Source organism: Aspergillus terreus, genomic scaffold, assembly GCF_000149615.1.
Source record: "Aspergillus terreus NIH2624 scaffold_2 genomic scaffold, whole genome shotgun sequence".
NCBI classification, from domain to species: Eukaryota; Fungi; Ascomycota; class Eurotiomycetes; order Eurotiales; family Aspergillaceae; genus Aspergillus; species Aspergillus terreus.
Window position 1 is genome coordinate 1,124,306 of NT_165925.1, and position 14,757 is coordinate 1,139,062.

General features: G+C 55.7%; 6 protein-coding genes across 6 annotated transcripts; 3 read left to right on the forward strand and 3 right to left on the reverse strand.

Moving 5' to 3' along the window:
- Positions 1-484: 484 nt before the first annotated feature.
- On the forward strand, positions 485-1,610 carry ATEG_01390 (uncharacterized protein; the record flags this gene model as incomplete). Its single annotated transcript, XM_001208755.1, has 2 exons — positions 485-691; positions 738-1,610. 2 exons carry the CDS (start codon positions 485-487, stop codon positions 1,608-1,610), a joined length of 1,080 nt encoding a protein of 359 aa, XP_001208755.1.
- Positions 1,611-2,114: 504 nt separating this feature from the next.
- ATEG_01391 (uncharacterized protein) lies at positions 2,115-3,193 on the reverse strand (the record flags this gene model as incomplete). Its single annotated transcript, XM_001208756.1, has 2 exons — positions 2,115-2,200; positions 2,335-3,193. The coding sequence occupies 2 exons, from the start codon at positions 3,191-3,193 to the stop codon at positions 2,115-2,117; spliced, it is 945 nt and encodes a 314-aa protein (XP_001208756.1).
- Positions 3,194-4,339: 1,146 nt separating this feature from the next.
- Positions 4,340-6,356, forward strand: ATEG_01392 (uncharacterized protein; the record flags this gene model as incomplete). Its single annotated transcript, XM_001208757.1, has 2 exons — positions 4,340-5,094; positions 5,177-6,356. 2 exons carry the CDS (start codon positions 4,340-4,342, stop codon positions 6,354-6,356), a joined length of 1,935 nt encoding a protein of 644 aa, XP_001208757.1.
- A 435-nt stretch (positions 6,357-6,791) lies between these two features.
- On the reverse strand, positions 6,792-9,891 carry ATEG_01393 (putative ABC transporter; the record flags this gene model as incomplete). The annotated part of the gene is made up of 10 exons (XM_001208758.1): positions 6,792-7,245; positions 7,325-7,585; positions 7,646-7,654; positions 7,821-8,238; positions 8,297-8,450; positions 8,502-8,581; positions 8,633-9,062; positions 9,112-9,370; positions 9,419-9,659; positions 9,711-9,891. 10 exons carry the CDS (start codon positions 9,889-9,891, stop codon positions 6,792-6,794), a joined length of 2,487 nt encoding a protein of 828 aa, XP_001208758.1.
- A 662-nt stretch (positions 9,892-10,553) lies between these two features.
- Positions 10,554-12,702, reverse strand: ATEG_01394 (arginine--tRNA ligase; the record flags this gene model as incomplete). The annotated part of the gene is made up of 4 exons (XM_001208759.1): positions 10,554-10,568; positions 10,604-11,069; positions 11,124-12,418; positions 12,478-12,702. 4 exons carry the CDS (start codon positions 12,700-12,702, stop codon positions 10,554-10,556), a joined length of 2,001 nt encoding a protein of 666 aa, XP_001208759.1.
- Positions 12,703-13,393: 691 nt separating this feature from the next.
- Positions 13,394-14,529, forward strand: ATEG_01395 (ceramidase; the record flags this gene model as incomplete). Its single annotated transcript, XM_001208760.1, has 5 exons — positions 13,394-13,446; positions 13,634-13,824; positions 13,877-14,158; positions 14,207-14,324; positions 14,370-14,529. The coding sequence occupies 5 exons, from the start codon at positions 13,394-13,396 to the stop codon at positions 14,527-14,529; spliced, it is 804 nt and encodes a 267-aa protein (XP_001208760.1).
- Between the last annotated feature and the right edge of the window lie 228 nt (positions 14,530-14,757).

Genomic DNA, 14,757 nt, shown 5'->3' on the forward strand with positions numbered 1-14,757 from the left:
GGCAGGAGTAGAGCAAAAATAGGAGAGTCACCAGAAGCCGCAACATGGCCCCGACCAAATCTCATCGACAGGCATCAAAGACGACAGAGTAATGCGTGAATGCGAGACAAAATGGATGCGGCTTCACGGGGGGTGTGGGTTCTTGATTATGGCGGCTGAGATCAGAAGTGCCGTCTCTCGCGACAGTTTCAGGGGCGTCGACGATGCCATTCCTCCGTCCTCCGAAAGTGCGTCCGTTGTGGGCGACGATGTCGTACTAGAGCCTCGTTGGTATAGGAGCATGCAAAGACACTGCGCCGCAGAGAGCGATAGCACGGGGTTGGTCGGAGGTGACCCACCTCGTGGTGCTGATTGACGATCGAAGCGCCCCTAAAGTGACCCTAGCCCAGCCGATGTCACCAACTCGAGCCTCTCTCATCCCTCACCCTGTCTTTTTGTTTCTCTCTCTCGCCGTCATGGATTTCCACTAACACGGTCGAGGAAGATGTTGGTCTCTCCTCGCCACCTCTCGTTTTTCGGGATAACGGCATTCCTGCTCTTCCTCATCGTCTCGTTGCACAAATGGCGACCGCCATCACATTCGATGGCTAGTGTACCACCACATGCGCCTAGTCCTAGTCCTAGTCCTCCGGACGGCAATGCCGCTACAGACATCAATCCCGTCGCGAGCGCCGGCAACTCAACTCTGGGTGTATGTCCAAAGCACCTCCACCCGAATACCAAACTAACAACACCAGTTCCAAAAGATCCTCGCTCTCTCCGCCGGGCCGTCCTGGCGATCCCGAGGCCTACAAGCCGCCGCCGAACTGACTGGTCTCCAGATCGAGATCCCAGCCCAACCACCCATCAACCCCGACCTCGTCAACGCCTACCAGACGATGGGGCCAGCCTCGGTCGAGCACCCGACGCACGGCGCCAGCATCGCCTGGCTCGCGCACCTCGACCTGATCAAACACGTGCTGCAATCCAACCTCGACACGGCGCTGATCCTCGAAGACGACGTCGACTGGGACCGCGCCCTGCGCGAGCAAATGGTGCGCACCGCCTCCGCTGTGCGCAATCTCACGCATCTCCCTCCGCACCAGGAAAGCGACGCGCCGTACGGCCGCGCCTGGGACGTGCTGTGGATCGGGCACTGCGGCGAGTACTGGGACGAGGGGGTGGAGACGGTCGTCTTCGAGGACACGGGCGTGTGTCCGCACGACAAGTACTTCGGCTGGGCCGGACAGTACGTGTCGCGGCTGCCGGACCGCAAACGCGCGGTGTACTGGTCGTATAATCCGGTGTGTTCGTTTGCGTATGGAATGACGCGCGCGGGGGCGCGCAGGGTGCTGGAGCAGGTGGGCGGGTCGCAGGATGAGAGTTTTGATGTCGCCATGATGCATGCGTGTCGGCAGCGCCGGCTGGATTGCATTTCCGTTGTGCCGGAGGTTGTCCACCAGTACTTCCCGGCGCAGAAGTATGGCGTGCAGAGTCTGGTGGATATTGGGAATGGGAAGGAGCCGGGGCCGGCGGATGAGGTGTTTGAGAGCGTGATGGGCTCGACGGAGAATATCTTGGAGAGCGCGCGGTGTTTTGCGCTGTGGGGGAAGACATGTCTGAGATCTTGAATATCGAAGTAAGATACTACTGGAGCTCTAAAAAAAATATTATAAGACATGAATATTCACGGATATCTGCAAATGCCTAAAGCAGAAGTGTGTACCGGAAGTAAAGCTGTCTTTCTTAGACATCAGTAATACTGGTTGTAGAAATATAAAGGTTAACCATCATCTTCTGCTCCTAGGGTGATAAAGATTCTAACATACTACAATGCTTGTGAAACAAGTCCTCGGACAATATGGACACCAAAAATAGAGATACACTTATGCTGGCTATTTGCATTCACGCTATATCAAATTTATCTGTCATTCCATCCGTTCCGTGTCGCATAAAACATCAGTCCATAAAGCCCGTTCCCAATCCAAATACAAAAAACCCAAGCGCTGGTCAAAACGAATCCCACTATTTACAGTACAGTTGCCTTCTGATCATCGCGGAAAGGAGCTCACGAGTAACGTGTCTCATCGCCGTCACTGTCACTCAGACTGTCACGACGGCGGCTTCGTCCGCCATCACGACGGTATCCCTTGCTCAACCCCGGAATCGGATGATGGTAACTCTTGGTTCCCGACTCCTCCTCCGTATCGACAGTTGAGTACTGGTAGTCAGACCGAGAAGGTGCAGAAGAAAAGTCCAACGGTTCCGTGTAATGACCGGGCACGGAACGTCTCTCGCGCTTCCGTGGGCTGCTTTGGCGGGATGAAGACGAAGGAGGCGGGTGACGTCGCTCACGGCGACGGTTGTGTCGACGAGCGGAAGGCTCACGCACTGCGCGTGGTTCTGTCGGCGGTTGACTGATGACATCTTCGGTTCCGGGGGTGAAGGAAAAGTTGCGGCTCTGCCGGGCGGGCTCATAGGCGTAGTCGCGGACCTGGCTCATCTCGCTCTGTTGGTAGTTGCTGGGTGGGTTTGAGGTATCGTAGTCGCTTCCGTAGTAGGTGCCGTCAGCCTCTCTGTTGATACCACCGATTCTCGCCGGTTTTTCCTTGCGATAGGCGCGAACATCCTCATCCGCTTCACCCTCCCACTGCTCATCCTTGCGCCGACGGAGCAGTTTCTGTTTGGCCGTTTCCCGGAAGTTGCGCTTGCGCTTGGGTTCCTTCTCGCTGACCGTTGTCGCAGTGTCGGTATATCCGGGGGCGCTGTCCGTCACCGTGTATCCGTCATCGCTGTAGCCTTTGCCGACGATACTGCCTCCACCCAGCTTCGTACTCTTTGTCGCGTTACTGAGGGTGCGACCATCAGGACCCTTCCGCCGGAGCACAGTAGATTTGTACTCTTCCCAATCACCCTTCCTCCAAACGAATCCACCATTCTTGGCCCAGAAGAAGAACCAGATAGCCGCGAGGACAAAGGCAGCTCCAAGCAAGGCAAAGAGGGCCAGCAGGCCCTGCATGTTGATACTGTTAGGGTTGATGGTGCCATGACCGGGATTGTATGTCTTGGTTGAATCGGCTCGGGCGACTAGTGTGTTGGTAGCGATCAACTCATTGCTAGCAGCTGGGTCGTTATCAGTTGACAGGGCATCGTTGTGGATCAGAGATTCGTCGGGAATGCTGGGGAAGTTGTCGAGTTGCTGAACGGGAGGCATGTTGTGGCTAACGGTGTCAAGAGCATTAGCTCAAGACGGACTCTACGGGTGATGTTAGTTGAGACGTCATCCAGCATTTCCCATGGAGATAGGAATGTGGGTTCATACCGTTGAAGAAGAATGCCAGGTCTGGGTCGAGATCGCAGTGATCCACTCAGTACTTTGTTCGGGGACCGGTGGATGGATGGATGGATGGGGACAGTTTACTATCACATATAGTCAATATCCAGCCTGTCAAGGACGAGAAGGATGAAGAATAGAGAAGTGAACTCAGAAGGGACAAGCAGGCGACGATGAGAAAAGGTGGTGGTTGGAGTAAATCGCGAGGCTGGGGAAGCGCCCGCTTTGGGATGGATGTTTGGATCGGTGGGTGGCCGGGCAACTGCTGAGTCAGCCCGTGTTATCTTATCTGGTCACATGACCGCCTCGATTCCACTAGCCAATGATATCACGGGAGGGGACAATAGAACCATGGATCAATAGCCAGATTAATAGATTAATCACGAATAACATCAATACTTATATCTATATAGCATGTATACTCTGGATAGTTACCCATGTCCTCACAGTAGAGGACCAGAGTGACCGAAATAGACTCAAGGCTGGCAGCATATGTATGACAGACATGTCACACAGCCATTGGGCAGCAGACTTTGCCTCTTCAGTGTCATTCCTCTGCGATGAGTCATTCTAGTTTACTGCGTATTAACGGCGATTATCCATTCCATTCTGCTGCTATTGGGCGCCAACGGACATTTGGGCCGAAAAATCCTTCTTTTCGTCTTCTTTTTGCCTTCTTTTTCTTTCGATCGAGTCTCTCCTTGGGCAGCACTCATTCTTTTAACAATATACTCTTTTTCTCTCTTTCTCTCTCTCTCCCTCCCTCTCTTATATCCGGAGTATACTGAACCCCGCTCCTCACCGATTTTCCCCGTTACGCAGCATCTTCTATTCTTCCTCTTCTTCTTCTTTTCTTCTTTTTCTCCTCTTCTCTTTTTCTCTATCCCTCTTCCCTCTTCCCCCCATGGAGTCCTCCCAGCCGAATCCCCCTGGCCCCTCCATCCACCGCTGAAACAATCGCTGTCCGTCGTCCACGTTGCACCCGCCCCTCTTGGGGACCCAACGTCCCACTTTCTGCTGCTCGTCATGGCGCCCAAAAAAAGTCCGCCGCACGCCGCCTTTGTCGAGGAGTACGACGAAGACGCCCATGCCATCGTCCCCGACACTCGTCAAGTCGCCAAAGTCGCCGCCCGACGTTCTCGTTCCGATCTCAGGTCGCTCGCCGACCCTGTCCTTGATCTCGCCAGTGATTCCGGCTATTCTAGTCGCACCGCCGCCACCGTCCACAGCACCCAATCTGCCCCATCGTCGGGCCGGAACGACTTCGCTGCTGCTTCTGCTGCTGCTGCTGCTGCTGCTGCTGCTGCCGTCCCGTCTGCTGCTACGACTACCCTCAAGAGAGCTGATCTGGATCGGGTTCGCTCCAGCCGCAAAGATCGTACCAAAGAGCGCAGTCCACGACCCTCGCGGGAGAATGACAAGATGCAGGTCGTCTACCCCCCTGTGACCCATCATCATCAGCAGCAGCAACAACAACCGCCGCAGCGTCATCCCTCCCGTCGACGGGAGAGTGCCCAAATGCGCCACTACCCAGGCACCTGTCTGGAGTGTGATCAAGGCCTCTACCATGGCCCCCTCGATTACTCGCCTGCCTACTATATCTCTCAGCCCTCCACCCCGACGGTGTCATCCGTTCACGACTATCCACCCTCCATCATTCAGCAGGACGTTCCCGTCTCCCGTCCCAGTGCCCGCACCGGTCGCTCCAACTCCTACCACACCAACCCCCGGCCCATGAGTTTCCACGGCGTGGCCCCCAACCCCATGGGCGGCCCCGTGATGTATCATCACTCCGGGTCCGCCCGCTACGACCACGGTCCGCCTCTGTCCTCCTCCGCCTACGCCAACTACGCCCCGTCCCAGTACTCCCAACCAGGGTCCTACTACGGCGCCCCGGAGTTCATCAACGACAACCGCAAGGGAGCGCTCCGCCTCGCGCACCCGCCGGCGGCCCTCCCTCTCCGTCTACCCCCAAGGACCACCCATGCCCGACTTTGAATGCCGCCGGTCACCTTCGACGATGATGACGAGGATGAGGACGACGAGGATGAAGACGACGAGCCCCTCAACATGGCCCCGCCGCCTCCACCGCCGCCCCCGCAGGCCCGCCCCCGCCAGCCGTCGTACTCCGCCCACGACCGCGACGAGGACTACTACCCGTAGCATGCCGCCGCCGCCGCTCAAGTACAAGGCTGCGCCGAACATCATCCAGCGTCGCCCAGACCCGCCGCGCAAATCTGTCACGGCCCCTGCAGTCTCGTACGACCGACGGTCGTCGCGCTCGCTCGACCTGTCCGATCTGCGGGACGCCCTGCCGTCCGAATACGGCTACCACCGCTCCTCCCGCGAGACCATCGTTCCGGAGCGGAACCGCCGCTTGCGTTCCACTGCCTACCACCCCGACGGCAGCACTGCCACCCGTCCCTCCCGCGTCTCCGTCGAGAGCTCGCGCCGCAGCCGCCGCGCCCCCACCGTCTACGACTACCCCGCCAGCGTCAGCGTCGGCGGTAGCGCCAGCGGCAGTGCCCCGGCCGATGACATCGACGAGAAGCAGCGCGAGGCCGAGGAGTACCAGTACCAGGCGGCGTCGCGCGCGGGCAAGCCACCGCCCTCGCAGCCGCCCGCCGTGCTACCCCTCACCGAGGACGCGCTCTACAAGGCCAAGACCGAGCGTCCCGGCAGCGAAAGCGGCAGCCAGAAGAGCCGCTCCAGCCGTGGCAGCGCCAAGCCCGACGAGGCCTGCAACAACAACAGCATCGTCATGACGATGAACGGCATCACCATGAGCATCCCTCACGACACCGTCGGCGGCAAGATGATCAGCCTGCGCAGCGGCGACACCGGCGCCATCTCGCTCAACATCCACAACCCCCACGAGCACCGTCGCCGACCGAAGAAGTACCTCCCCGCCGGCAGCGCCAGCGGCGCGTCCGAGCACTCGGCGCGGCGCGAGATTGAAGACGTGCATCGTCCGCGCGGCGATCGGCGCTCGGACCGCGCCAGTCGGCGGTCGAGTCGGTCTATATACAGCGGGCGGTCCTAGTGCGGTAATTTGGTAAAAAGTTCCACGGTTTGAAAAAAGTTGGATGGTCGTTTACCTTTTGTTTTTGTTTCCGGCGGCTTTCTGTTGTTCTTTTGCTCTTGTTTGTTTTCTCGGGTGTTGTAAAAGAGGGCGGGCTATCACGTCCATCATGGCGACATGATTGTATACGATTTGATGACCTGCATGACTGATGTATGTGATGTGTTTACTTACGCTCCTGTGGCTTTTCCTGTCTCTGCCTTCCCCTGTATCATTTCTTCGGCCGGTGCGCCGGTCCGAAGGTATACCCCGTTGAATGTACTGTCTATTGCATTGCATGAATAATGAATGAGCATTGCCTTATTGTACCTACATACCCACCTCCAACCATGTCTAGACCAGAGATCCCACGCTACTAACATCGGCCATTTGATGTATCGACGGGGCATCAATTGATCAGACCGAAGGTCTCCTCATAGCCATCAAAGCCAACCTCTCCACCGAGTCTGTATACGCATAGACCTCAAACCCAACCTTCTCAAGCACCCTCAAACTCCCTACATTCGCCCCCTTGACCGCCGCGAAAAGCTTCTCCTCCTCCACGCACCACGCCCGCGGCAACTCCCACCACGCCGTAACGACCGCCCTCACAGCCTCGGTCGCATATCCCTTCCCCCAGACGTCAGGATGGAACATACACCCCACGGCCGGCGCAGGATGTATAGAATTCACCCCCGCGGCGCCGACGATCTTCTCTCCGGCGCTGCCCCCGTCACGGCTCTTTTCCACGACGGCAAAATAGAATAGCCGACTGGATGATGCATCGGCGGCGCTGCCCACCTGACGGAGCACCTTTTTGCGGATCCACGCCTTCGTGTCGTCTACGCAAGCGTCTGCGGCTTTTAGCCTCCTAAACCCTTATTAGTAGAATGTAAACGGGAAGAGGGCGGGGGCAGGGGCAGGGGCACTGGTGAGCGCGGTATGCGTACATCCAGTTCATGACCTCCGGCTGACTGCGAATGCGGAACAGTCCCGCGGCATCTTCGTCATTGTCTACCCGCAGCAGTCGCAGTGTCAAGCGCTCGGTGTGGAGTTCGGCGAATTCTGAAGGGTCCGGGAGGATCACTGGAGTGTCTTGTTTGGGGAACGGCGGCGGTTCGGATGGGTTCATCGTCTCAGGCTGTTGCGTAGAGGCAGGGAGACAATGGCATAGTGTCGGACGTACGGAGTATATTGGTGGCGACACGAAGCTAAGATGTGGCTTAGGCCAGGAGCTAGTCCGGCTGCCTATCCTGCGGACTTTGTCTTACTGAAGGACACTGTATTAATATTAGAACACTAACCTAGCTTTGAGACGATCAAGGAAATCTAGATACTCGACAGGATCACCGCCGCACCACCAAGGCCAAATATCCGAACAGCCGATACACCGCGATAATCCCAATCAGAATCCCAACCCACTTGCCCGTCCGTCCAGTCGCATACCCATACGCCTGCAACACGCCCGTCCCCCGGATCATGCACTGCCCGGCCAGATCGGTCTGGTACATGCAATTGCACCCCTCGCCGCAGGTATACACGCGGTCCGCAAACTCGTTCACCATCATCCCCTGGAACACGTACGCCTGGTAGTCGATGTAGTGGAAGACGTATTTCCAGAACGGGTTGAGGATCGTCGGCGACACCAGGAACCCACCCACGCTCATCCACAGCCCGTTGGCGAAGGCGACCAGCGCGAGCGCGATGACGAAGTTCGGGAACAGCGAGGTCACGAAGACGACGAGGCTTTCGGCCGCCAGCAGGTCGAGGAAGAGCCACATTACCCAGGTGAAGAAGGCGGTGCCGCTCGGGCGGAAGTTGGAGAGCCAATAGCTGACTATGGAGAAGAGAAGGGATATCACGACTGTCGCTCTGTTAGTCACTTTACTTGATAACTCTGTTTGGAGGGGAGGGAGGCGTACAGAGAAAGGGAAGGCCGATGATAAAGTTGGACACGATGAATGGCAGTGCGCCGTAGAGTCCGTTGGCGCGTTCTTTAGTGAATGTCGCCCGGTCTTCGAGGAAGGCTGGCACGTAGGCCACAGCCATGAAGCTCATAAATGCCGAACCGAAGAACTGCCTTGATTAGAGTGTGCAAAAGGAGGCGAAAAAAGGTGGAGGACGTACGATAGCGTTGATAAATGGCTGGATGTAGTCCTGCGAAGTATGCAGACGCAACCAGACGGTGCCCATCATGATGGCAAGACCTGCGTCGTTAGCATCCAACACCGCATAACATAGTATGGCAAGTCACTCACCCATATACATCACAATGCGGATCCCATACGCCACCACATCGCGGTAGCTCTTGATAAACAGCCGGTGCAAAAGGGACAGCGTAATCTGGAGCACGTTGGGCCGGCCTAGTTCAGCCATGTCTATCCGTCCAGTCTTCCCATCGGTAGTGTGCGAGGATGCCGACTGCGTGGAGGACAAGCGTTGCGCCCACGCCGACTTGATCTGCTCCACACGCCCCTGCGCCTCGGTGAAGTCGGAGCTGACGCTGTCGAGGAGGAATTCAGCCGGGTTCGTGCTCGCCGGGATGGGACAGCCAATGCTCTCAAAGTAGCTCGGGACGCTGGCCACGGGGCCGAAGTAGCATGTTTGTCCGCCCGACAGCAGCAGGAGCTTGTCGAAGAGCTGGAACGTCGTGGTGGACGGTTGGTGGATGCTCGCGATGATGATCAACTATGTCTGTCAGCGACTGTCCTTTCAACTTGTTCCAAACATGACGCACATTATTCGCCACCGCGAGTCGCTTCACGTACGAAATCACCTCGTAGCTCGCCGTCGAATCCAACCCGCTGGTCGGCTCGTCCAGAAAGAGAATCTTCGGACACGTAATCAATTGGCTGGCGACACTGACCCGCCGCTTCTGTCCGCCGCTGATGCCCTTGCGGATCGGCGTGCCAACCAGCGTGGCCGCCTGGTTCTGGATGCCAAACGCCGTCATGAGGGTGTCGATGCGCTGGCGTCTCTGCGCCTTGGTGACAGATCTGTAGCGTGTCAGTAGTACACTCATCACACACAAATCTCAGGCATACCGTGGAAGCGCGAGATCCGCCGCAAATTTCAACGTCTCCTGGACAGTCAGTGACCCGATCAACGCATCCTCCTGCTCTACGTAGGAGGTGATGCGGCCAAAGGTATCGTTGGACAGCTTCGCGCCGTTGACGTAGCTCTCGCCTGTTGTTTTTGCGCCGGACGACGCTGTCCGCCGCGCGAGGACGTTGAGGAGAGTCGTCTTGCCGCAGCCTGATGGGCCCATCAGGGCGACCAATTCACCTGTTGCATTCTTAGTTCCGATTCTTAGAAGGTTTCTGGCAATGAACTCACCCGCTTGAACAGTGCCGCTACTGCCATCGATCAGGTTCCGGGGCTGTTTCGTGCGACGGTCTTTGACGGTGACGGTGAGATCGGACCAGGAGAAGCTGTGGACCGAGTGGTTCATGAGGAACTGGTGTTCGTTCCCCTCGAGATCGGGAGTGTGGTTTCCGTTGAGCTTTTCGGTATCCATCTTGGGTTGATACAGCATGGAATGGCCCAGATGGCAATGATGGCTGCACTAAACCCTTCGAGGGAGCGGACATTTTATATTCAGGACAAAGTAATGAGGAATGCGCAAATTCAGGTCTGTCGCCGTCAGCTTAGTAGTCCCCGAGTCGGGGAGATCTATCTCTATCCTCAGCCCCGGGCCCAGATAAGCTTAAGCTCCCCGAGCCCGCCGTCTGGCGGGTGGAATCGGCGTCTCTGGTCCCACGGTTCTGGGGGGCGGCGGAGCCACTCTTGGTGTCCGGAGTGGTTCTGTGGTGGAACTGATCCCCGAGGAATGCGCTCTCGTCCGAGTGTCTGTCGGCGACTATAACTTGCCCGATACGAACCCAGGTTCTCACTCCTACAAAATAGGTCGCCTGAATGCTGCGATTTGTGGCTTCGGGGACGAAGAATCGTCAGCTTTGTTTTGTCTGCGGCTGACTATGAGCTGATTATCCGCTGACTATTGGGAATGCGTGGATTATGTGACTTGGCGCGTGTGAAGCAGGTTTAATGCAGGGATCATTGAAGTGGCGCCGTTCAGCTGGTCATCACAATGACAGTCTCTGCAGGGAAGAATGCCATTCATTCGCAGTCTACACAATGCATGGTGAGATGCTGTCAAATAAAATGAAATGCTGGTATTTAAATATCGTAAAACTACGTCGACTTTTGATCTTAATCGTATTACATACTACAGCACACGTTAGTAATTTTGCCTCTACACAGGACTCGATTTCAACATACCGCTCCACAGGGCTCAGACCCAGAATCCGCATACCGCTGTTCAGGACTAGACGCGCCGACTCGTACAGAGCCATACGAGCCATCTTCACCTCCGGTTCACTGCCCACCACCTTGAGCACATCGTAGCTAGAGCTGAGCATGTGAGTCATGCGGAAGAGGTAGGTGATGATGGTGGTAGGCTCCAGCGTGCGGGTGGTGTTCATAAGGACATCGGGCCACTGCGCCAGCAGACGCACAAGGTTGACCGCATGGGGCTCCGTCAGGATATCCAGGTTCGCGGATCCGAGCTGGGTGACGTCCAGGCCGGACTTGCGGACGATAGAGCAGAGACGGGCGTGAGCATACTGCAGATAAGGACCGGTGTCACCTTCGAAGGAAGTCATGGCTTCCAGGTTGAAGTCGTAGCCGTTGATACTGGAACAATAAGCAACCCTCCCTAATCAGATATCAAAAGGACATCAAACATACCGCTTGCCAGTCATGTCCTGCACCATGACCGACGTGATACCCAGAATGTCGGCCGTCTTCTCGGGATCGGCGACCTGCTCGTACTTCTCGGTGTTCTTCTTCATGACCTCGTGCATCTTGTCGCGGACATCCTGCAGGATGTCGTCCAAGAACTTGACGGTACCCTTGCGAGTGCTCATACCGCGGACCATACCGAAGTTGACGTGCTGGCACCGGCTGGCCAGATCCTTGTAGCCCATCAGCTCTGTGATCTTAAAGAGCTGGGCCAAGTGGAGATCCTGCTGCATGGCGACAACGTAAATCATCTTGTCAAAGTGGTAGGCCTCGTCACGCTCCAGGATAGCACCGATGTCACGGGTCAGGTACAGAGGAGTGCCATCCTTGCGGACAATAATAGCCTTGCCGAGCTTCTTGGCACCGTGCTTGGTGAAGTCGACAATGACGGCACCGTCGGACTTCTCCGAGACGCCAGCCTTCTCCATGGTCTTGTAGGCGGCGGTCATGCTCTCGTTCTTGATTTGAGATTCGCCAGAATAGACATCGAAGTCAATGTTGAGCCGGGCGTAGGTCTGGCGGTACTTCTGGATACTGAGGTCACGGAATCGGCGCCAGAGAGCCAGGGCCTCCTGGTCACCATCCTCCATGCTCTTGAAGTAACGACGGGCCTTCTCGTCCTCGCTGACGTCGACGAGTTTGTCGAGCTGCGCCTGGAGCTCCGACACGTCTTCGTTCTTCTCCTTCTTGGTCTTGATCTGCTCCTTGAGCTCCTTGATGGGACCGTCCTGCTCCGCGACCATGTTGTTGATCTTGACGTAGACATTGAAGAGATGGTTGATGGGGTCCTTGAGCAGCTCCTCCTCGTTTCCAAAGTACTTGTAGCCGTTGGCGAGCAGACCGTACTGCTTACCCCAGTCACCCAGGTAGTTCATCTTGATGACGTCCCATCCCATGACAGTGTACAGGTTGGCAAGGAAACCACCGATAATGGTACTGCGCAGGTGACCGGCGTGGAAGGGCTTCGCAATGTTGGGGGAAGAGAACTCGATGATGATCTTCTTCTTGCCCTTGGATGGGTCGGCGGGGTCCCGCAGACCCTGGTTACCGTTGGTGCCAAAGGCCGCCTTGGCCTCCAGAATACGTCCGATCACGGTGTGGGTGAGCGTGTTGGGTTTGAAGAAGAATTGAAGGTGGATGGCCACGGGCGTAGGGCGCTCGACCAGGTCCGACTCGGGGAACTTCTCAGCGAGCTCCTTGCACAGTTCCTGGGGGTTCTTCTTGATTCCCAAAGCGGGGACCTAACAGAACGATGTCAGACACTGCAGCGACGACAGACAGCTCCATCAGGTCAACATACCGGCAACACGAGGTCACCTTTGTCCAGCTTGTCGGTCCATAGCAGACGGTCAAAGATCTTGGCGGCGTCAATGCCGGTGATCTCAGCCAACTTATCGGCGATATGCTCTCTGTAGATGTCGACCGGGTTCAAGGAGGGGTAGCAGTTGGGGAACCGGGAGCTCTCGGTGGTCGTTTGGAGGGTGAGGCCCTCAATGGCGACAGGAAGGTCTGTCGCAGAAGCCATGGGAGCGACGTAGATGTGGGTTGCGGCGAGCGATGCGGTCGAATTAAAGGCTCTAGACGGGAAGCGAGGATCGAACGGGAGCGAGTGACGATACAGACAGGACGAAGGGTTTGGTGGACGAGAGGTCTGGAGAGATTGGAAAATGGCGCTGGAAAATCGCCGGGCCCCGCTTAAAAGAAGGCGACCCATACACAAATCACTTGCAAAGGAGGGGAACTTTTTTTTTCAGTTGACTCAATGGGAGCGCATTCTGCCGGGCGGTGAGGCTGGATAGATGAGTCATGCGCATTAACCAAGGTAGTTATGTACATGCCTGAGATACGAGGGCAATCACTACTATTCAACTACATATCCTCAGTAGGATATCATCGTTGTCAATGTTTATTAACGATGAAGATTCTAGACTGAAATATCTGACTCTATACAAAACACCGCTCTACCAATCAACAATGCACGAGAAGATGGCTGGTCCTAATTAGAGCACCTAGGCTCTACTGTCTGTCTCATTCAAAATAAATTTAGAATAATATATCGATATAATCCTCTACAACCTCAGCTATAATCCCCTACACAGCTGTTCTATACCTAAGTTGTACGTGACTGGGTATGTGCCCGTGCCGAACTCCGAGAGTATCAGGCAGGAACATTCTCCCGACAACAATCCCTTTCACCACCACAACAACTCGTCAAGATGGACCCCTCCAGCATCGCTCCCTTCTGGGGGCCTCAAACCTCCTACTTGAAGTACGTAGGTCTTGGTCTTTTTTCAACATCTACGAGACTCCGTCGCTAACTCGGTTTTAGTTTCTGCGAAGAGGTACCGGGCATCCCGCTGTCACCGTACTCGTCCCTGTCTAACTGCCTCGAAGGACTATGTAATAACTCGCTACATTGGGGAGTTCATCAATACCCTAAGTAGCCTTGTATACAGTATGTTCTACCCTGAAACCTGCAATAGGATGCAAATTAATCTCGATCTAGTCGTCTACGGAATTTACGGGCTATGGACGCTCCGTCAAAAACCCCATGCCCGTTCACGCGCCATCCCATATTGCGGATTGATCGGAGTCGGGGTGTGTTCGGGCGGCTACCATATGACCCTGAAATATCACACTCAGATGTGTATGTCCCTTTCGTTCCGTTGCGTATGTTTGTTTATTTACACTGTTACCAGCGGATGAACTATCCATGCACCTTCTGACCACGCCTCTCTTGTACCGAGTCCTCACGTTCCAGACCAGCCCGCAGTACACCAAAGCCGTGGGGATCTTCCTCTCGCTGGAGTTCACCGTCGTCATGGTCGTGCACATGGTCATGGACGAGTTCCTTCTTCATGCCGTAACGTTCGGGTTGGGAGTGTACTTGATCGCTACGCGGACTCTGAAGATTATCCCGCGACAGATCCCGAACCTCTATACGCGAAAGAATGTTCAACACATCGCTCTTTTCGGCTGCTGTCAGTATACTTCTATGTGCTGTATGTGCCAATGCTAATCCGCAGCAGTCAGTTTCGTTTTCGGATACTCTGTCTGGCTGATTGATAGCTATGCTTGTCAGACTCTGACGAACATGCGGCAGGCTGTGGGTTTACCCTTTGCGTTCCTGTTGGAGTTGCACGGATGGTCAGTGTCTCTCTAGTATACCGGAATTTCCGCTAACCATAACAGGTGGCATGTCTTTACTGCCATTGGCGGTTATATCGCTGTCGCGGTCGTGGATATGCTCACGTCGGGCGAGGTGGACGCAGATTCTGTCGAGCGCCTAGCCGGGCCTCTTCCTACTGTGGCCCGTGTTGTCGGCGCCGCGCGAGGATTGAAGAAGGACTAACTTAGATGCAGTTTTGGCAGCATCATTGCCAGGTCCATTAGTGGTGGCTTTGTACGACACTTCGCCCAGGACAGTTCTCGATGGACAACATTAATGTATCCACCCATTCTTGTCTTGCTGCGCCATTCGTGGCTATTCAGCTATATGTGAACCGAATACCGGTTATTCTCAAATCAATACATAGATAGATAGATTCAAATAGACCTGTTCTAGACACATGTAATCCAT